Genomic DNA, 24,019 nt, shown 5'->3' on the forward strand with positions numbered 1-24,019 from the left:
GGAAGAGTTTTACCATCCACTATCAAAATTGTATACACATAAAAATAAATACTTTTAAGTAACATTTTTTTGGAAGTCCTCACTTCTTCATTCAAATTTTTGTTTATATTTCACAACGCGCACTATGGTATTTAAAATATAGTATTTTATTGTCACTTCAGACACAAGAAGCAACAGAAAAATACACGTTAAGCGTACCGTCTTTTTTTATTTGCCTTGCTGTTTCCTTAAAAAAAATTCTGATTTAGAGTTTGTATGCTTTAATGCTCGGTTCCTCCTAATAGTATACCCTATACATTAAAGTATTAAAATTTCTATCAAGTACAGGCATTGTAATTTGAACTACATGCAAACGTAGTGAGTACTCAAATGACCCTCTAAGCAATGTAAGCAGGTGGATATTTTAAACGAGTTTGTTACACTTAACTAGCATTTACAAAGTACTCGTAATAATTATACGACACTACTACAACGCCTCGTTCATACATTCCTCTTAAATATTCTTCGTTAATCGCTTTGGTAGCAACCGGCGAATCTAAATAAATCCACATTTGTCTATTATACATAGACGTGATTTTATATTGAAGTGTAAATAAAAATGTCTATTTTATAATCTAGCGAGTTAAAATTTCAGTCTGTAAAGTTGCAAACGGCAAATGCAATAATTAGAAACCGGGCGTTACAAGTTTGCTTTACTCAATGCTTAGTTTTTATTGCTTCGATATTTAAAGTCACAAAATTTTTTTTTTTTTGTTTCATCAATAAGTTTTTTACATAAACGAATTGAGAATATCTTTAAGTATTCAGAATTCGAAAATATGTACCGTTTTTAATTAATATACCGGGTTCGAATTAATTAAATATAATTACGGTTTTAATTTAGTCAATTCGGTCACCTTATTTATTTACATATTTATAACAAGTACATACGTACGAGGATGAAATTATGATTATAGACATACACTAGGATGGAGCGTCAATGTATTGATAAAAAGAGCTGAATTCGAATGAAGGCTGTTCAGCCAATTTTTTATTCCCTACGATGATGACTTGTTCATGCGTAATTTGTTACAGCATACATACATACCACTCCGAAAGTGATACCTCCAAAACACAAATATATGTTCGCGGCAAAGCTTTTTTAACCTGTTTCGTAAAAGATCCGAAACGTAATATTCCATTTAAGTATCTAATTGAATTAGACTTTTAAACAGGTGGCAACCCTATTTAAAAGTATTTCTAAATTAAATTGTTGTTGCATCATACAAGTTCCCCAACGAGCCTGGCCAGATAAAAATCTGGGTCATTCCGGTTACGTAGAACCGACTGTCGTGGGAACGAACCATCCACCTACTGTTGGTGGGTGCCCTGGGTATTCTCTCAATTTCTGAAGACAAAAATCGCAGGGGAGGTTTTACGCTCTAGATAAAAAAAAGTCCAACGTCGGATCCTTTTCAGGTGCCTTCGCCCACTTCTTCATTTCCCGGGACCCACTACATACTATGTCCCGGAACCCAGTAAAGATTGATTATCTGTTGCTGTAAAGCTTGTAGGGATCTACGGCATTCCTTGACGCATATCAACCCTAATTCTATGAGGGCAGTTTAACTGTTAGCAACGAAGGTAAGTTTAGATGAAGCTAGGTCGATCGTGCTCACCAGCTTGGCCGCCATGTCGATTGCATATATCTCAGCCTGGAAAACACTGCAGTGATCTGTGAGTCTATAGGACTCTCTTAGAGATAACTCGGGAGAGAAGACGCTATATCGTGTTCTAATTTACATTTTGGAGCCATAAAAATATAAATATTAAACTCCCAGTCTCTTCCGTCGGGAAAATAGATATCGAAGTTTCGATCGAAGCCAGTTGCCCAGTGACCGGATAGTCACGGCTACTGTACTCAACTTCCACTCGGTCGAAAATGGTGGCTTGAGCCTTGCAAGTCGTTCGCAGTCTGTTAGACGCCCTGAGTCGTAGAACTCTTTTAGGCGCCGAATTTTAAAATATATGTCTATGGGTGGCATGTCCAGGAGTCTTTCTGGCGCCGCCTAAAGCGTTGAGTAAACCGCTCCCGTTATGCATAGGTACGATTGTCGTTGCACCTTTTGCAGGTTGAGTAGATAGGATTTGGTGTCAACTGCCTACCATCATGCCAGCGCACCATAGGTGAAAATAGGTCTAAATACCTATGTACCAGTGTATTATCAGCGGTCGCAGCCCCCAGTATTTCCCAATCGCATGCGGGGCTTTTTATCTCCGCTCTTCGGATTCCTATTCCAGGAAAGTTTAGAGTCGAGAATATCCAACCAAACTGTGACAAACGTTAGTTTCCATACTAATTTATACAATAGGTAAGTCACAATTCTTGTCTTGAAAACTTCATCACGGTTTTTGAAAAAAAGACTTCAGCTAGAGAGTTGAAAGGCTCCACAAAAAAATTTTAAGCATCAAACCTCTTTGGGAGTCACAGAAGAAAATACATAAAAACAATAAAGTTGTTATCCAAAAAGACGAAACTTGGACCCTCTGTAAACAAAATAGCAAACTGCTTCTGGCGTTTTCGTCAAATTTGGAAAGGACAGTGGGGCAGGAGGTTAAAGCCTTTCAAATAGTACTGCAGTATGGTTCCTTCACGGAGACAAAGGTTAAGACCGTTTTCGTTCTTCTAGAGAAGGAGGGAATGTGAGTACCACTGTACAACTGATTTGTGGTTAGAACTGTGGCGAGTGAAGATGCCATAATATATAGTCTATTGGATCCATTGACAGCTTCAAATCGGCCGATCCGGCTGGTTGCATTTAAGACGTCATTGATCTTCTCTTGTCTTGTTGTTCTCATGTGTCTATTACCACCCAATGCAAGGATTATGTATGAGGGATTTTTGGAAGCGATGTGTTGATTTATTTGTAAATCAAGTATATATATTTAAAATAGATTAAAAGGAACTTGGAAATATAGGCGGCATGTAGCCTGAGCGGTGCTTTTTGTACGCGTTGTTTTATGTAACCATTTAGATCCGAAAAAAGCTTAAAGCCACCAGACACCTACTTTTGCATCTCCTACCAACAGATGAGGGTGCTTCGGCATAACAAAACGGGCCACTGGTTTCTGTGTACTGTAGTTTCTTGGCTGGTGGTATCAGCCATTTTTTTTAAGTGCCATACTGGAATCGTGAATTCGCGAAAATTTCCTACTGGCCACAGTTTTCACTCACTATGTGAAGATGTTTTGGGTACATTGCCTTTTGGACTCGCGCTCATCGCCGCTATTTGGAGGCACAGTAACGACGGCAAATACAAATGTAAGTAATATATATATACACAAACAGCATGAGATATATAAATATGGGCGCTAAAAGAAAAATCTCTCTGAGAGTGAGAGTAGAGAAATGCTATTTTGAATTTACGAACGAAAACAAATTCCATTTTTGTATGGAGAATGTCGTTGCTCCAACAAGTATCGCCGACAACGCAGAGCGTGTAATAGGCCTCGGCTCTCCAATATCAGCAGTCAACTGCACAATACTCGTACTAACAATGACAACCACTGATAATAGAAGGTAAGGCCAACAACAAAAGAGCAATCAAATGCAAGCGAGCACCAGTTTGGGAAAAAGTGCAATGAAAACGAAATTGAATTCGTCTCGGCATCGCGGCATTGTGGCACACCGTGTGGCGGCGCATCGTTACTTAGCAGCTTCGCGTTGCCGGCTCAGTGCTTTGTGCCGTGTGTCTGTCTACTTTTGGGTAGTCAGTCGTATGCATCGCTAGTATCGGAGCGGTGCATTGATTGAAATCGATTTGGGAGAAGAAAAAAATAAAATAAAATAAAATAAAAAAATAGAAGACCAGTCAGTGACAAAGTTAGTGATTGCAAGCGCTGTCTAGCCAAATGAAGCCCAGCCAGGCCAGGCAGACGAGTGTTGTATGTTGAATGGTGTTGTTGCTTTCTCGCCATATTCGGAAAGCTCAAATAGGTATTAACGTAAGTGATTTTCCAGCTAACTAGCGGCTTATTTGTGGTTTAATTGGATAGACTCTTTGTGTGTAGTGATTTTTGCGCCTGGTTTCGTTTTCTATGCAGCCTCAAAAAAAAAAAAAAGTGTTGTGCAATTACCAAGTTTGTTATTTAATTACTAAAACCACAACCGAGCATTGTGGCCAAAATTTATGGCTGATATCAACACTAACGGCAATAACAAAAGCAAAAACAACAACAAGCCAAATAGCAGCCAAAGCGCAGCGTTTGGAAGCGTTGTTGAACAATGAAAACTTCTAGTCGGATAGCGCGAGTGCAAAATGTTGGCAGCAGTCGGCGGGCAGTTGTGAAACGGTGGGCAAGCGTGTTGCTAACAAAATTTGCTGCCAGCAGAGTGCAAAGTGTGAAAAAAATAAATTCACTAAAAAAAAAAATTGCTAATAAAATATATCTATATATGTATATTGTTTTTTACTTAAATGCATTCAAACTCTCTTAACAGTTTTGTGTTAAAATTATAGCAAGCTGATAAATTAAAAGTTATGATTTTAAATGCATGAAAAAGGTGTGAAGAAAATTCAATAAACGTTCGCTTTTGCGGCAAAGTGGTTGCGAGTTTTCATCGCCGTAATGGAGTTGCACTAAAAATAGCTGTGTCAGCCAGTAAAATAACAAAACAAGAACAACAACGACTTTGCATTGGACAACAATAAATAAGACAGAGAATGCAGTCGATATGCATGCATGCAAATACATACATTCTACATACATATGTACATGTATGTAAACAAGTACGTAAATGAATGGCGCCGGCATTGGTTGACTTCGTGTCTGTCTGGCTGATGGTGTGGCGACTGTTGCACGCACAAACTTTGCCTGCATAAAATGCATACAAACATTTACATATACATACATATCTACATAAGTATATTAAACATTTAAGTGTGTGGTATGTACTTAAAGTGTATGTATGCGCATACCTATTCATATACATATTAATGTGTGTGTATGTTTCCACATATTTACATACTCGTAGATAAAATTTTATGTATTTACGCTGGTGAATGCGGTACTCCACCCACACTTTGTCTAGCATTACCCAGTGAGACAAATTGTAGAGGAAGGAACACTGAAGGCGAAGCAAGACATATGTATCTATTTATCTTTTTATGTTTTAAAAAAATATGAATGTGAAAAAATTTATAATTGGGATTTTAAATGATTGTGGAAATAGAGCAATGCCTCAGATACATAGACATACATATATGCCCAACTATATACTAGTTATCCCCCCACCTGCTTTGCTACCTCGCTGAGTTTATAATATAGAAGATTTTCAAAATTTTCCTTCATAATATTTTCAAACCGAAAAATTCTTAACGCTCTTTGCTCCGGCATATGTACATATATATTTCAGTTAACTCACCTTTTTAATCCAAGTTAAATTTAACTCTTTAAACAGGTGGCAACCTTCCAATATGTATAGAAATAAATGCTTTTCAAAAACATTTTGATTCTAATACATAATTAATTTAAAATATTAAATAATTTGAACTCAACTTAATTTTTAAACAGGTGGCAATCCTTTCAAACCGCACAATACTCTAAATGTTCAAACAAAATATTCCTTATTACTCTTTCGTTTGACACCAATGTTTTAATACATATTTAATATAAATTGTGTATAACTAAATTGTTTTTCAAACAAGTGGCAACGATCTTGAAACTATTTTCAAATTAAAACCTTCTTAAGTCTCCTGCCGGTGACAACCATATTGTGATGCATATTTCAATACGGTGGAGAAAATACAGAATGTGGCGCCGATCGGCTCTCAGTGACAGAATCAGCTGTTGTGCTGGCGTCACAGTCGAGATGACACCAGTTAAATGCATGTCCAAATTTTATGTCAAAAAAATTACGCTCAAGTTTGGAATGACAACAGAAAATGAATCAGTTTTAAGTGAGGAAAAATACGTTGAGTTTTTTTAAATGTCCAAAAATCTAAGCCCAATTTTTCAAATTTTCAAAAAACTCACTTTTGGTTTGGTTTTGTTTGACCAAAAACTTACTCCCTGGTTTAAAATGTTCAAAAATGTGAGCCCAGTTTTGAAATCACCCAAAAATGATGTCCAGTTTTTATATGACCAAAACTTAAGGCCAATTTTACACAAGAAAATTATATGCAACGTTAAAAAAAATTAATGCAGAAATTCGCAGTCGTTTGGTTCACTGGTGATCATTTTGTATCTATTTTAGTTGCGGCCGCTTATCATTTTCACAAACAAAAATATATTTTGTTGCTCTTGTTGCTTCAAAATACTAGTATGTAAACCAGTGTCTGCGCACTTCTGCTGCTGCGCGTAAACAAGTAGGAAGGAAATGTATCAGTTGAAAACACGTATATGTCCACTTATAACCCTGCAGGAAATGTATCTATTTATAAGCTAACTTTAAGTTGATTAGGAAGGAGCTAAAAGTCACTTATTATCTATATATTTCCTTTGCCGAAAGTTAACTATATTTCTATGGCGATGGCCGCGAAATAGTCAAGGGTGGTTACCTTTGCATTTGATGTAACTAACTTGTAACTAATTTCTTTTTGGACATAAAATATCAATAGGAAAAAAATATATTTTTTATTTTATTTTCTTTTTTATTTACTTTATTTATTTCTTTTACATTTCATATTTGTTTCCATATTCTGCTGTAGGTAGGTCCATATTCGAACTCCGTCAGACATAACTTCAAAATGATATGAAATTTCGATCTTCCTTTTATTTGTACTCAATTCGAAAAAGTATTTGCGAATTTCAGGATATTTAAATAGAAACGCGTTTAAAGAAAACAATCTCCTTCATTACTCCTGCATTACTTGTCAACTAGTTTCAAGTTAGCTTNTGATGTAACTAACTTGTAACTAATTTCTTTTTGGACATAAAATATCAATAGGAAAAAAATATATTTTTTATTTTATTTTCTTTTTTATTTACTTTATTTATTTCTTTTACATTTCATATTTGTTTCCATATTCTGCTGTAGGTAGGTCCATATTCGAACTCCGTCAGACATAACTTCAAAATGATATGAAATTTCGATCTTCCTTTTATTTGTACTCAATTCGAAAAAGTATTTGCGAATTTCAGGATATTTAAATAGAAACGCGTTTAAAGAAAACAATCTCCTTCATTACTCCTGCATTACTTGTCAACTAGTTTCAAGTTAGCTTTTTGTAGCTAAATACAAGTTATATATTTTATTGAAATCCCGCAAAAAAGCGGGTTATTTTTTATCAATTGATAATTTTTTTCTGCAGGGAATGTACATAGGTGTGTACATATGTACATATATGTATGCATATATATATAGATGCTCGTAGGAGTACAAACATACTCGCAACTACATTATGTTAGTCGCACTTAGCAGGAGAAAGTAAATAAAAAACAGTCATAAAAAAAATTAAAAATAGTGTAGCAGACTTAATTTGATTGCTATAGGCGCAAGTTAAGGAATAAGACGTAAGAACAGATAAGGAAAAACAGATTTAGTTAGAATTAGAAAGAAATGAGATTAAATTCAAGACAATATCTAATAGTTAATACAAAGTGTGAGTGGACACAATTTGCTTACATAGAAAAAAATATATATATATAAAAACTAAATTAAAAAAAAATTCTAAAAAGTAAGCCCGGTAGGAAAAGAATTTTAACAAAATACGTGAAAAGAAAAATCTTTATATATAAAACAATGTCGGATTAGACCCACAATTTGTAACTCAACTCGGCAGGACCAACTTTTATGGTTCTTGACTTGTTGAATATCAGATTAACTATTACAAAAAAAAAAAATGGAAAAAAGTACATTTCATTTTGCATAATTTTTATATGGAACGGCTTTTTGATGATATTTCGAGAACGGAATGACTGATTTCGATGTTTTTTTTTTATTCGTCTCGCTGAAGCAATCGTCTAGGCATCTCGAAGTCAGATCCGCACATTAAAATCATTTTTTTTTTTACTTTAAATATTATTTAAGTTTTTGTTATTTAATTATAGTTGTTGTGGCCTTCTGAATTAAAATTAAATACCAAAAAATTTGATTAACAACGAAATAATTATATGAAATAAGATATACAAAAAAAAGATAATAAAACAAAATTAAATAAAATAAAATAATTTTTATGTTAAAAGAAAAATATAAAATAAAAATAAAATTGTTTGGAATCGCTCGGTGTGGGTACCAAACTTGTGTGCTATTACGTTTACTACTTCAACAACAAAACCAAACTTAGAACCTTATTTCACCATTTTAAACCGCGTTCTCCTCATTTTAAAGTTAAAATTCTGTTTTTGCCATAAAATTCGTTTTAAGTTGACTATGAAAGAGTTAAAATGGTGATTACAATAAAACACAATTTTATTCATTAAAACCTTTTTCTAACTTCTCTATGACTACGGGCCATTGACTAAATTCAAAGGTAAAGAGAATGCATAATTACATCGAAAATGGTTGCTCACTTTCGTAAAAAATAATTACCTACTACGTGAAAGTTAACGACAAAGTCGTAGAAAAATATTCAAACTGCAAAACCAGCTTGGTTTAATTTACAAATTATTTTGCACATTTGTACATATAATTAAATTAAATTAGCACATTTGTTTTCTATTTCTGCACTAGTCAATGCAAATGAAGAATGCGCATTTCAAATGTTATCGCAAACAAAACCCTTACAAAACAAATACATATACAACAATAAAAATTTTATTGAATGCACTTAGCAATAAAAAACCATAATCGACTTAGTAGCAAAAGTAAGCACATTGATGATATGCGCACATTAACAAAAACAACAACAATAGCAATGCTAACACGCTTTCTTCTTTGCATTTATTTGACTAGCTCACGAACGGCGTTAATATAATTACAGCTATAATCTACAAAATGACTCAGTTCCATTAATAACTGACAAATAGCTAACAAGCGGGAGTAGAGAGACACTGACCACATCGACACAAATGACTTTTGCACTGTTCAGCCGATTGAATGAGTAGGTACATATATGGCAAGAAATAAAAACCAAACAACAAAATACTAAACAAAGTAAATTCGTTTAAGCGCAAAATGNCATAAAAGCCCAGCCACTGCTTCTGGTCACATTGGCATCAAAACAAAAATCAGCTGTTCTGCACAGCATGTTTGCTTATTGTTTATACACTGTGTTTAACGCTCAGTTTGCTGCAGCGATATAAAGCGCATGCTCTTAATGTCTCTCTTATGTGCGGTCTCTGGCCTTCTCTCTATTTATGAACTTTAATTTTTTCGTCTATTTTTTTTTTATTTTTCATTCACCGAAAATTGTAGGTATATTTCTGAGATTATTTTTGATTTTACTTGTTTTTGCCTAACGGATAGTCTCCACGATACATGGTTGATATTTCGTTTTGATTTTGGCTATATTTCTCTTGTATATCGATATGGTAGAAAGTTTCACGAAAGCAATTTAAGTGAAAAAATGATTTTTTATTTGAATTTAATATGAAAACTGCGTGAAAAAAGTAGTTTTTCACTTAACTTGCACTAAGGCTTCGCACTTCAGAATAATAAAAAAACTGTCTCCAAATATTAAGCACATTTCATAACTACTTATATTTATTGATACTACAAACAGCTAAGATCTAACCAACGAGAAATTTAATTTAGAACATTTTTGTGGTATTTGTAGAAAGTAGCCAATGGTTAAAAAAGTTAAGTTCAAATTATTTAATAGGTTTAATGAACAATTTAAATACGGGTATCAGTCGAAGGAGTTTGAAAAGCTTTATTTAGGAAGGTTGCCACATGTTTAAAAAAAATCAAAGTCAACTTTAATTGCAGCAATTACGCAATGACGGGTTTCAGATGACAGAGGTTTAAGAAGGTTTTAGTTTGAGGGTTGCCACCTGTTTGAAAAGTCAAATTAAATTAAATTATGCAAAAGTTATATGAAATGGTAAAATATTGGTATATAACGAAAGATGCTTAAAAAGGTTTTACTTTGAAAACATTTCGAATAGAGTTGCCGCCTGTTTGAAAAGTCAAATTAAATTAAATTATGCAGAAGCTATGTGAAATATCAAAAAAACGTGTATCAAATGAAAGAGCGGTAAGAAATATTTAATTTATGCATTTAGAATATTTTCGAGTTATTAGAAGAGTTGTGGCCACAGCTTAAAAAAGTTAAATTCAAATTATTTTATAAGTTAAATGAATTATATACAGATAAATATTAATGGAAGTGGGTTTGGCAAGGCTTTGTTACTTAAAAATATTATAGGGGTTGCCACGTTATTAAAACAATTTGTTCACCTTAAATTATCAGTTAATTGAAATATGTGCCACAATGTCAGACGACAGACATTCAAAAGATTTCAGTTCGAAAGAAGCCTTTGTAGAGGGTTGCCACATGTTTAGAAAGGCGAATTGAGTTAAATTAAGTTAAAAGTTGTGTAAAATATTAAAATATACATAGATTTCCATTAAAAGAGTTATAAGAAAGCTTTAGTTAGAAAAATTTTTTTTATTACTTTTGCCACCTGTTCGAAAATGCATATCTATCTAACTGTGTACATATGTATATGTGTATATAAGTTCATGAGATCTACACCATTCTGTCGTAGTTATAAACAGAGATGTTAAATTAAAGAGGTTGGCCTTTATATGTGTTAAAAAGCTCGAAATTTTTATTTATTTTTTTAAATATTGAACCAGAACTGAGACTAGGATTTATAGGGTCTATTTTAATAATGAGCTACATTTTTTTACAAAAAAGAAATTATTAAAATTAAGAAAACGACAAAATAAATAGTCAACACTTGTCAATATGTGAGTGTCGTATAGTTATGAAAAGCACTATACTATTTACATTAAAAGGAATAACTTCCAAAAATATTTTGCCGATAGGTGGTTCAGACCCGTGTTTATAGTCCGATTTGGTTCATATTTAGAAAGCTCGTTTTACAAATATAGTTTTTACTTTCAACTTATTTCAAATTTGTTAATGATTCAAACAAAAAAAAAAATGCTCATACGCCCCGTATGCCGTGTTAACATTTTTTCCTCGCAGATGGATGCTGCTCATACGCCCTGCCGGCTTATAAGCATCCTTGCAATGATCATTTCGTACATAAATATAGCAACTTTAACACTTTCATTGATAATTAGGGAAAGCATTTTATGGGTTTGTCGTTTGATCCCAAATATGAAATCTTTTTTTTCGCCTTTTTTCAGGTAATTAAAAATTTTTTGCTTAGAGAGACTTAAAACTTGTTGAGCTGTTTTTTTTTTTTTTAATTTTCAAAAATACATATGTATGTAAGTATCTATTTACATTGTATCATCTAAAATCTATCTCGTCAGCAGTTGTAAATCTTCCATTCTCTTTCAAGCAGCAGCTTTTCAATAATAAAGCGATGTCTTGCCTCATTAGGCTAAGTTGACCTTGTGCATTGTGCATTCATAGCGATATATATACATAACTGACTTCTTGATGAAGGTATAACTGTCGCCTAAGGCAACTTTAGCTTGGGCCACGGGAAATGTGCAATACATCATGAAAGTTAAGCAGCCATTCTGCTTCATATTGAACGTGCTAAGCACAGTCGCATCATGTTATGTATACTGCCAAAAATAACTAAGAAATATTTTTTATTTTTTTTTTTTAACTTTGATTACTAGTATAATTGGCCAAATCTGCGGTGGTGCTCAGAATTGTAAACCTATACGTGATTAATTTTATATCTGGCAGCTAAAATCCGCATTTACGGTAATTTAATTCGCCTATTTTCGCTAATTTCGCTTATTTACTTTGCCGCTAACAAGAAAGTGATTTTAATTATGAAGATGAGGTATATACATATATGTACATAAGTATGTATGTAATTAGAGGTGCGCTTAAGAATAGAACTTCTAAATATTAAGTACATATTTGTGTATATTTGAGGTGTGTTTGTATATACGTAAATTAGGGTGCATCACTATCCATACAAAAAAATAAAATATTGGCAATTTTTTCCACCGAAAATATAAAACATGATATTTATACATACTTTAAGACCTCCGCCAAAATATTTGGGAAACATATTAAGGATTACGTGAGCTGGACCCATTCGAAAATACCTCCAGAAATTCAGTTTTTTATAAATAATAGTAGTTTTTAAATAAAAATATATATAAATATTTTTTTAAATCATCTGATGTGAAAAAAGAGTCTAAACCTAAAAGGTCCGTATAAAAAAGGTTTAAAAAAGGTTTTTACTGAAGGAAAGCAACAAGTCGAAAAATCGAAAATGATCGGTCAGTCGACTAGTGGTTTGTGAGCGGTTAGTTGAAGAAGTCGAAAAGAAACGATTAGTCGATTAAGTGAAATCGGTTATTTTTTTTAAGCAACAATTAGTCGACTAACAAGAGCTCTGGTGTTCATGCTTGCCTAATTAATTATCAGGTTATTTGGTTGATTTTTTTTTGTAGTGTATTTTATTTTTGTTAACTCAATAAAAAAAAATATTACATAACCTGATAAAAGGACAGGTGTGAACACCCACAGTAATTTTATTTTTTTTTAGTCGGTCCAGCTCACGTAAATCTTATTATTTTTCAGATATTTTTTTTTGGCGAAAAAAAATATAAATAATTAATTTATATAATTCTGTTTAAAAACCCAATTTTTTGGTGAGGCACCCTAATGTGCATACATAAGTAGCAGCTAAATAAAATGTAACTCATATTGGTGTACAATATACATCAAACAACTTCAGTTAATATGCTTTCAATAGCAATTTTACTTGACGGTATTGTTTTTAATTGTAATATTTTTTAAACGAAAAGACAAATGTTTAATATAATAAAATGCAGTTTCTTTTGCATAAATTAAATATGTATGGCATAAGAGGTTCTTTACTAAATTTTTTCTTAAGTTGTCTAACCGGTAGGAAGCTCTTTGTGCAGATTGACTCAACAGAATTTCTGTTTCTAAATTTTATTAAAAACTTACCTCGCTATTTACATCATGAGAAATGTTTTATGTTCGCTGATGCGGTAAAATTGCTATTAAAAATTAACAATATATCGGATAAACACCTGTCCTGAGTCTGTAAAAATTTAACTAAATATATATATTTCTACGATTCAATTAAGGTAGCTTAAGTGACTTTAGAAGGTTTGACCTTATATTAGAAAATAATCAAAAATTTTTGTTTTTTACTAAGCTTGTAGTACACTTACACTGAGAGAAAAAACGCGTTGTAATATTAAGAAAAAGGTTATGAATTCACTGAGAGAAATAGCGCATAGTAAAAAAATAAAAATTAAAAAAAAATTGGAAATTATTTGATTATCGTTTTAAAATGTTCATGTTTAAAAATAATAATTTCATGCCACGCACGCGAGCTATTTCAAATTCAGCATTTGAAAGCATATTTACATGTTTGGCTGCAGCTGAGTGCGCAAAGATACTTGCCACAATTTGTTATAATTCCAGAGGGTCAGGGTTCAAATCCCATTGCTCCAGGCTGAATGGAAATAATTTTCTTTTGTTTATCGTAATTATGAAAAAGCATCCGTAAAGTACAAAACGCTTCATTTTAATGTGATCGTATTTGAATTGAATATTTCCATACTAAATACCAAATATTTATACTAAAATATTTGGGCGAGTTAGGTTGTTGCTCGCTCTTTTGAATGCGTATTTTCTTTTTTATTTAGCACGTTTTTTTTTATTCAAAATTTTTTTTTCTCAGTGTGTTGCTAATTGAACGTTAAAATATTGTTGGGGAACCCGATGAAATGTATACATAAACAAATAAATACTTATTTTAATTTTTTTTTTGCATTCAAATAGGAAATTGAACAATTCGTAGAGTTAGAAAAGTTAAGACTAAAATATACAAAATTTAAACTTCCAAATTAAATAAATGGCAAACTAAATCTATTACTAAAATTACCAAGAAATATAAAATATTACAAAAAAAACGTATAAGTCATTGTACAACGTCTATATAAATATTCCAAAATTCTATGCTGGTAAAAGCAGAAATTGAATAGACACAACAAAGCAAAAATAAATACAAATCGGGCGATAACAATAGACAGATCGAAAGAAAGATTCAATAACGTCGGCTGGTCAGTGAACAAAGACATTTTTTTAAAAAATGACGGCTACAGCGGCATTGTTATCTATGTATGAATGTATGAGTGTATGTGCATAATTACGTATATACATATATTGGGGTGGTTCAAAAATGCATGTGAAAAACTAAAGTCGAAATTTTAATGGACTCACCAACTAGGAATATTTTATACGGAAAAAAATGTACCCCTGGCTTTTTTTATTTTGAAATGAAAGAATACTAAGAGGTCGCTCAAAGATTGCTATGTACACCATTTTTCGTGGAAATGGTATAGAATTCTTGACAATCAAAAAACTATGTTTCTCTTCAGGACACTTCCAATAATAATATCCATTTCATTCTTTTTTAAAAACAAGGGTATATTTTTTTTCAGTATAGAATAATGCTAGGGGTTGCGACCCCTAAAATTCCCACTTTATTTTTTTTGGACTACCCTAATATATATACATACTCATTTGCGGGTAATCACTGGCAGACGCTGCTAAATAGCCAACAGCCAGTGCGGACAGCTGTTGCCGCCTTGCCTCGTCCCTCCACCACCACTCCCCCGCTTGACAGTCAGTCACTGCCACAAATGCTGGCGCATTGGAATTTTTAACAATGTCTGTCTATCACCATCACGTTCAGAATAAAATACAAAATTATTTGCTTATTTTGTTGAAAAAAGAAACTTCAATATTTCAGTTTGTGTCAGAAAGTAGCGTTGAGCGCACAAGTAAATAAATAAGTAGTCGAACAGTTGCAGCGCAAGGAATAGGCGGCAAAATACTCGTACGAATAGTAGTATATGCATTCAATCGATCGAAATTCTATATGTGATTACGCGATTTCAAATAAATTTCGCACGCGTTTACAAGGAATTGCGTCCATTTGGCCTGCATAGCCAAAAACACATTTCATATTGGTTTTAGTGAAATTTTTAAATTTTATTTTCAATTTCGAAATTTATTTGGTGTGCTGGACATTGTTTCTACTTTGACGCGTTTGCATTAAATGCGTTTTTAATTACGCTGATTTTAGCAAATGCCAAATGTGAGTTTTCTTTTTTTCAAATATGTGTATTTAGCTGAGTGCAGAAAAAGTGTTGAATTTGTAAATATTAAAGTGCACGCGCGAAAATGGAAAGCATAAAGAGCGTGTCAGAGTGGCAATGCAATATACATATTTCGAAAAGGCTGTCAAATTGAGAAATTTCAACAAGTAGTTGCATGGCTGTTCACGCAGCGAATGAATTCGGGCAACTTTTCTGGATAATAAAAATTAAATTAGGAAAAAAAATACAACAAAATCTAAAAAGAAGAAAATTGCACACGCTTACTTCAAAACTTAAATAAAATAAAATAATGATTTTTAATTTTTTCAAAAGAAAATATAAAAACCAAAAGAAATTTAAGTAAATAGAAAAGGCAAAAATATTAACAACATCCTTAAAAAATTAAATTAAATAAAAAATATCTTTCTTTTTTTGAAAAAATAAAACTAAAAAATAAAAGGAAAGTTAAATTACAAAAAAGAAAAAATAAATGAAATAAGTTTCTAAAAATAAAATGAAATCAAAAAAAGGTGCTTTTTAAAACAATAAAATTTAGAAATTAAAAGAAAATAAACCAAAAAAATATAGAACCTGAAATGTAAAATAAGTTCCTAAAAGTTAAATGAAATTCAAAACAATATTCTTATTTTTAAAACAATAAATGCTAAAAATTAAAAGAAATTTACATAAAGAAAAAAATAAATAAAATGATGAAAGGAAAAAGAAAATTACCTAACATAAGTTTCTAGGATAAAATTAAATATATATACATTTTTTTTTAACAAAAAAGCTTAAAATAAAAAAATCAAATTAAAAAATCAAAAATTGTAAACTAAAAAAGAACAAAAAATCGCCGTCCGAGGATTCAAACTCGGATCTCTCGAATAGCAGGCCTTTGCTTTGCTCTAACGGTCATTACGACTATTGGAGCAACGCGAACTAAACGATATACATACATACAAGTACTTTCTCCCGAAATAGCTTTTCACCACGTGGTGAATGACAGAGCTCTTTTGGAAGACTTTTGTGCCAGAATAACAATAGTCTTTCGAACTATCTTGTCAACTGTTTTTCATTTGTTTTTCATTCACCACTTATCGTGAATAAGTTGAAACATATTTCTGAAATCGATTTGCGCTCTTTCAGCTGCATTCACATCTTGCAACGTTAATTTCTGAAACTGATTTGCGCGAAAAGTGACAGACACTCTTTCTGGCTGTTTACACGTTGAAATAAAATTTATAATTTTCAATTTGCCAGCAAATTGCATGGAAAAGTTAGAAATATTGTCACGTCTGACACGGTCTTAACATTAGCGCAAGCGCAATTTGCTATTTGAAAGTGGGGTAGTTGCGCGGAAGTGAGAGCGAATATTTTAACCCACATTGTTGTGGTTTCGTTTCAATTTTCCTAAAATATGCAAATGCAAAGTCAAGGTTCTTGTCAATAAAAAACAAAAAAGAAGGAACAATTTTTGGAATATTTCAAATTTGAAAAATACGTACATACATAAGTATGTATCTCGGCACCACGCAAAATGAAACGAAATATTAAAAAGGAATGACGCCAAAACAATGCATTAATGTTGCTGAAATATTTTTTTTTTTTTAATAATTTAACAAACAGACATTTTCATTGCTTACATTAGGCCGTATCACAAGTTTGGGAAATTGCTAAGTTTGAACTCTGGGCCATATGCTGCAGACCCAATCTTTCCATCTGAAAAAAATTTTGTAATTGTGGCGATTAGAGCAGATCCTAACCTAAATCTGGAATGGAAATTACTTAGGCCATACAAAAATTTGAAAAATTTTTGGATTCGCTTGTAATTTGTTATTCGGGTTTTCGGGGTCGCTGATTAAGAATATGATCATGGATTTTTAAAATGCAAAATGGCGGATCCAAATTTTATGAATTTAAAAACAAATTTTGCCTATCTTGGATCCGCCCTTTTGAATTTAACAAATTTTCACAAGAAATGCCCCATATATGTACATACGGTGAGTGAAAAGCGTACAGTTTTTTTATATTTCTTTTTTATCTTTTTTAAATTTTTAATATAAATATACTTCACACTACAACAAGATCCATAACACTCAAAGTTTCTAGCTTTGTAATAATCGTAAAATTTTCACACCTTCTGGGTATAGTAGTGTGCAAGCGTGAGGTCGCTAAAAAATACCGTAGATTTTTTTTAATTTTTTTTCAAGTGTGTTGCGAATTTTCTTCCATACTAAAAAAAAATTTTGTTCGCGCGTTATGAATAAAAAGTGCAAAGTTTTGATGATGAAGAATTTTGTTTTAGTGTATTATTAAATATAAACAAAATTTTAATAATTCAAAACATTTTCAAAAAATGTAAACCATTTACTGTACGATTTTCACTGACAATTCACGTCAATTTACATATGCAGTGGCGGATTTACCGAAGAGACAACATAGGCAGGTGACTATGGCGGCAGAATTTAGGGACTGCAAAATTTGAGTTGAAAAATTTTTTAGTTTTTTTGTCAAGTTAGCTGCACTGAAAATAAAACTTGTGTTTGTACATTTTAAGGCATAAAGAAAATAGGACAACACTGTTAGGTATTTTTGATAAATTATTTAAATGATCATATTTAAAAATACAAATTTAGTATTTTTGAGATTATAACTTATCAAGTGAAAAAGTTTGTTGATGATGGCTTTCTTTAAAAGTTGAAAACCTTTACTCAAGGCAAATACCACTTTTTCATCTTAAATTGTAATAAAAGTATAGGAAATAACATAAATACATAGTATAAATATTCACAATATCACTTAATTACTGCAAGAATGACATAATCCAAAAAATCAAAAACTCGAGAAAAACGAACCGCGGAACCCATGTTCACTAAGCAAATGCTCATCTACTATGTTACGGTATAAAGTATCGTTTCCAAAGTATACACATATTCCTGCTTTAAATTTTTTAATTTTTTTTTTTCCATCGCTCACAATCAGTGCCACTAAATCAAAACTAAAAATATTCGAAAGTAGAGCCAAATGAATGAAAACACTTTCTACTCGATCCGAAAGTGTTAAAGCATAGTTGTGCAAGACTTGGACTTGACTTGACTTGAAAATTGTATATCTTGCAAATGAGTAGCGAATTTCGATGTAAAGCAATATTCTCTGGGAAGACAATACCTGTAATTATTGTACCATGGGTTTTTGATTTCTAATTAAGTTTCTAAGTGCAAATAGAGCCCTGAGAGAATCATGCTGCCATTTAATTTTTCAAAATAAAGTACCTACAAATATTCCACACAAATATAATTTTTTGTATAAATACAATTCATCTAGCAATCGGAAAACAAACTTTCAAATAAAGACAGAAAAAAAAACTATCACAATTTGATACGCGTAAATACATTTATTTTAATAGTAACTTTTAGTGTTGAGAAGTATCGAGTACTTTTGAGGATCGAGTTCTTTGGTATCGATACTTTTAAGGATCGGGTATTTTTCAGAGTACTGAGTACTTTCTTTTAAATATACACATGTTGGTAACATTTCAACACTTAGTGTAGAAATCTCACAAACTGGCAGTATTTCATTCAAATTAATATATGAATCCCAAATTACGTCAAATGAATGGCTAACTGTACTGGGTACAAGTATTGTACTTGAAAATTATTGGAACTGCAAATTGAGTACAATCGTTTCTGTATGCCGTTAAATATAAATAAAACTCAGTACTTTTTAAGTCTATTCGATACCTGATACCAAGCACTTTGAATAGATTATTGGAACAGACTATTTTTGAGTCTAAGTACTTTCGAGTTCCTTTTTTGAGTATTGAGTACTTTAGAGTTCTTTTCTGAGTACTGAGTGATTTGGAGTACTCAGTATCGATACTTTTAATAATCGGGTGCTGTCGATCCTTTTGAGAATCGAGTTCGGAGTACTTTTGGTATCGATACTGCCCAACATTAGTAATTTTGTATCCATTGTGGTGTAAAAACAAATTCAACTTTTACAATTTTACGTGTACAAATACAAGTGCTGAGAATCAAAACAAAGACAAAACCAATTAGGTTACACGCTGATTAATCGTTTCTTAGTTTTTAGGTGAGTCAAGTCTATGTTTTGCATAGCCCAGTTTTTAGATAGTAGGAATTCATATTCATATCGAATATATTTTTCGAGTAGTTTTCACTTTTGACTCGACTTACATAGAGCCCTTCAAACACATTTTTTCGGAGCAAAATTTGTGTTTAAAGGTAGGATCCATTTTAAAGCCTGCTTGAGAAAATGGCCCTTTAAAGAGAATACATTGAAAAGTAAAAAAAAATTATATACATAGCTTATTTCAAATCTCTGCCTCTTCAATTCACAAACTTCATGACCTTCCCTATATAGTAATGATTTTTATGTAAAGGTACTTCCAAGAACTTTTTAAATTCAATACATTCTATACTGAATTAAAATTTTTATCTAATTATTTATTTCGATTATCTAACAACATTTCAGCTTAACAAAAATTCTGGTCAATTATCGAACTGATTTATCTTCCAAATATGTAAATATGAACACAATAAATTACTGGCGAAACACATAAGTGCATTAAAAGTTTTATTCAACAAGTGTTCAAATGCACTGAATACCTGCTACATACAAATGAGTTTAGCACACCGCGCTCCCACCCAAAAGGCCAGACGTGCCGAAGAAATTGACAAGTTACGATTACGTCAAATCAGTACGAAATCTCTTCTTAGAAGTCAACAACAAATAAGCGTCAATCAACGCTTGGTCCCCGCCCGAGAACAACAACAACAACAACAACAACAACAATAATTAAATCAACCACAATGAAATCGATCTATACTGGCGCAAAACAACAACTGAGCAGTTGCATGCAACACGACAGCGACGACATACCGCCCGTCATATTGGTGGCCAACAACGATTACAACCTCCACCAGCAACATCATCAGCACCACAACAGCTACCAACCACCACCGTCGATGCTTAACCACCACAACCACCATCATCATCATCATCAGCAGCAGCAGCAGCAGCAGCAGCAGCAGCAGCAGCGACACTACACCCATCAGCACCACACACAGCTAACGGATCATAGTAATAGCAATAATCACAATAACAACAATGTCAATAACAGCTTTATCACAGCCGTTACAACGCCCATAGCGGGCACGAGCACTTATGAGACGCTGCAGCGGCCCTTCAAACACGATCGACGACGGGGCCAATGGTCGGCGACGGCAGATTTCTATTTTGCCTGTACGAGCCATGCTTTCGGTTCGATTATCTTCTCGGAGCTGCCGGTGTATGCGCTGATTTTTGGCGGAGGTAAGTTTGTGTGTTTGTTAAAACCCTATAGGAGAGATGAGGCCATTTTTTTGTTGTTGTTTTATAAGTGTGTTTTTGTTTTATAGTGTAAAAGTCTCCATTTGACCTGTATCTGGTTTCCATGATTTACAAAAAAGAACAATTGGTCACAGCCTTAAATACGAAATGATAAATGTTAATAGACCTCGGCGTGTGTTTGGTTCAAATTGTAACTGGTTACACGAATTTATGTAGGTCTAGTTTAGTGATTACATACTTTAAAAGGGCAATTCTGGCAACTGTCTTTCCACTCACCACAGTATTTCGAAAGACAAAAGTCCTCTGTATTACGTTAAATAAAAAAAAAAAATATGTTAATAAAGTATGTTTCTAAAAATCAAATGAAATTAAAGCAAAAGTATTTTTTTTTAAACAACACAAAATGAAAATTTAAAGAAAATTGCATAAAAAATATTAATATAAAATTATAAAATGTTTCTATAAATTAAAAGAGATCAAAAATATTAAATTAAAAAAGATTTAATTAAAAAATAAAAATTATTAAGAAAATAAGTTCTTAAAAATTAAATACAACTAAAAAATTTTTTACTTTTTGAAATAATAAAATCTAAAAACTAAAAATAAATCAAATTAAAAAACCAAAAATTCAAATAAAAAAGAAAAAAATTAGATTCTAAAAACTAAACGAAGTTAAAAAATGGTTTTGTTTTCAAGCAATACAATCTAAATATTAAATTAAAAAAACTTAAATTTATTTTTAATTTATTTAAAAAAAAAATAAATTAAAAATGTTTCCAAAAACTTAATTGAATAAAATTAAAAAAATATACACGTTTCTTTTTAAAACGATAAAATTGAAGAAAAATAATTTCAAATAACAGGGCAGTTCTGGCAGTTGTCTTTCAAGTCACCGTAATAAGACATTTATCAATTCTGACAACTATTTTGAAAGCTCTATTATGCCTTTCGAAATGTTAATTGAAAGATCTGCTAACGAGATGGTCTTAGCGATATTCTGTTTGTCTGTTAGCAATAAGTTTTCTAAAAATTAAATAAAATAGAAAGAAAATTTTTTTTTCTAACAAAACAAAAACTGAAAATTAAATTTAAAAAAGGAATTAAAAAAAAGTTTATAAAAATGAAAATTAAATTAGTTTTAAAAAGAGAAAAATTAATTTAACTAAATGCTACTAAAAATTATATGAAACTACAAATAACAATATTTTTCTTTTCAAAATACGCGAAAGCTCATAGACGGATATTCTAATACGCGAACATCTGCTATAAGCGGACACATTTTTGGGAACGAACAATTTTCTTTTTTTTTCATACAAAATTCTCTCCCATACACGCGCCTTGCAATAAACGGACGACATATCGATGGCTGAGTGAAAGATCGACCGATCTCGGCAGTCCGTTCGAAATCGCCTTATCTCAGAAAAAAAAAAAGAAAGAGCTACCCATTTCAGAATTTGTTTGAAAAATGCCCTATTTTAGAATTCAGTTCAAAAACGCCCTGTCTCAACAAAATTTGAGTATATTTTCAGTTGAGATAGTTTCTGTGAAAGGGCGTTTTCGAACTGGCTGCCGAAATACATACATAAGTCCAACTTCCACTCAGCCGTCGATATGTAAGCGCGTATGCACATAACTTTATAATCTCATTTCGATAAGCTCTATTTATGACATTAATTAAATTAACTGACGCAGATGTGCAAAATTCGTTTTAAATAATATACGCATTGAGTACGAAAAGTATTAATTTTTCGACAAATACCTTATCTCTTCGTTGGGTGGTCAGCTTTATTGGGTAAAACCAAAAATTTGCTCAATAAATGAAACGGAAGTTTAGCTCGCTTATCAATGTTCGCGACCTGCTATTTGTGTCACCACTAGTTTATACTTTTGCCAAGGAATATTTTAATTAGTTTCCCAATGTGAACGCTTTCCGTTCATACATATTTTGAACATTTCTATTGTTTTTGTATGAATAGGCAAACGGGTAAGGTCTAATTCGTGGGCTGGCCTCGAGAAATGTCGATACTATGCAAAAAAAATGAAAACTTGAGTTATTGCGTTTTGTTATCGAACTCCTCAAATATGTTTAAAGAACGAGTACATTTTTATTTGATTTACATTATTAAATATCGTATGTGAAAATTGGGCCTAATTCAGTTTATAATGCAGTTATCTAAATTAATCAAGATGCCCAATTCGGGACTAGCTCAGGACTTTTTAAGGGCCATTTCGGGATAGAGTCCGACTATTTCAGGATGATTTCGAGATTAGTTCGGTATCACTTTGGGCTAGTTTATGAGCGTTTCGTGGCTAGCTCCGAATCTTTTAGGCATAGTTCGAAATCATCCTGAAATAGACCTGAACTATCCCCATAGTGGTTAGGTGGGCCTTTCGTAAAAGATTTGAAAAGAGACATACAATAAACCCACCATCGATCAAAAACTTGCTCAAAAGCTTTCGCAAATTCTGAGTTGAATATTTCCCGTACGTTATTTTGCCGGCATATTTTCTACGATGGCTTAAAAGAAAGAGTAAAAAAATAAAAAAAAAAATATACAATACTTAAAACCTTGATAGCAGTTTACTGAACCTACCACATGGCCTCTTGATAACCCCATACGAAATATAAACGAAGAAACTTTCATTTCAAAGGAATAAGACAGAATTCAAAAATCTAAATGATTTACATACATATGTATGTATGCGTGTACTTAAATATTGACTAGCTAAATAGTGATTTAATAAATTCGAACGTAACTATTCATTGAATTATTTATTTTAAACTTTATAAGTAGCTGTACAAGTATACAACTTTATTACCATGACTGTTTTTTTTTATTTGGAATCTTCTTATTTTTCAGTTTTCTTCCTGCCAATGTACTTGACCGCCATATTTTTATATGCCATTCCCATTTTTATTATACAAACATTTTTGGGACAATTCTCAACTTCCGGATTGATATCGGCATTCCGAGTGGCGCCACTTTTCAAAGGTAATTTTACACTATTTAAACAAAACAAACTTCTTTTGATGTAAATACTTATTGTTGCTGTAATTTTTCGCAATATATGCAAAGTTTTTTATTCCAATGTATTTTAAATATTTTGCATACTAATTTGCAGCTTTCTATTCAGATCTCACGAAAAATTCTAAGTATGCAGTTTTATAGCCCATTTAATTTTGGTGTAAGTTTGAAGTATCTTAAGCATCGCGTTGATTTTTGGCAATTTTTTAATGGAAGGCTATCGAAAATACTTTGTATGGAAGAACCTGAGTGAAAAAAAATTTCCAAAAATGAGCGCGATTTTTTAGCAACTTCAAACTTGCACTTTGTTATACTAAAATTGTATGGGTCAGAAAACTGAATACTTGGATTTTTTTTTTAATCTGGAAGAAATTAGAATGCAAATTTATTGCACAAAGTTTAGAGATTTTGCTTTCAGATATTTTGCTGTAGGATTAGGGTGCTTTTTTTTTGCGACTATTTTTTTTTT

At 32.0% G+C, this 24,019-nt stretch overlaps 1 protein-coding gene across 1 annotated transcript; it reads left to right on the plus strand.

The window, feature by feature from the left end:
- Positions 1-3,632: 3,632 nt before the first annotated feature.
- LOC108373840 (sodium-dependent acetylcholine transporter-like) lies at positions 3,633-23,557 on the plus strand (the record flags this gene model as incomplete). The annotated part of the gene is made up of 3 exons (XM_017629786.1): positions 3,633-3,976; positions 19,667-20,506; positions 23,386-23,557. Coding segments are annotated over exons 2-3 (674 nt in total), but the record flags the coding sequence as incomplete, so codon positions are not given.
- Positions 23,558-24,019: the final 462 nt, after the last annotated feature.

The sequence above is a fragment of the Rhagoletis zephyria genome, unplaced genomic scaffold, assembly GCF_001687245.7.
Source record: "Rhagoletis zephyria isolate East Lansing unplaced genomic scaffold, Rhagoletis_zephyria_1.1 Rzeph_scaffold_07077, whole genome shotgun sequence".
Taxonomy (NCBI): Eukaryota; Metazoa; Arthropoda; class Insecta; order Diptera; family Tephritidae; genus Rhagoletis; species Rhagoletis zephyria.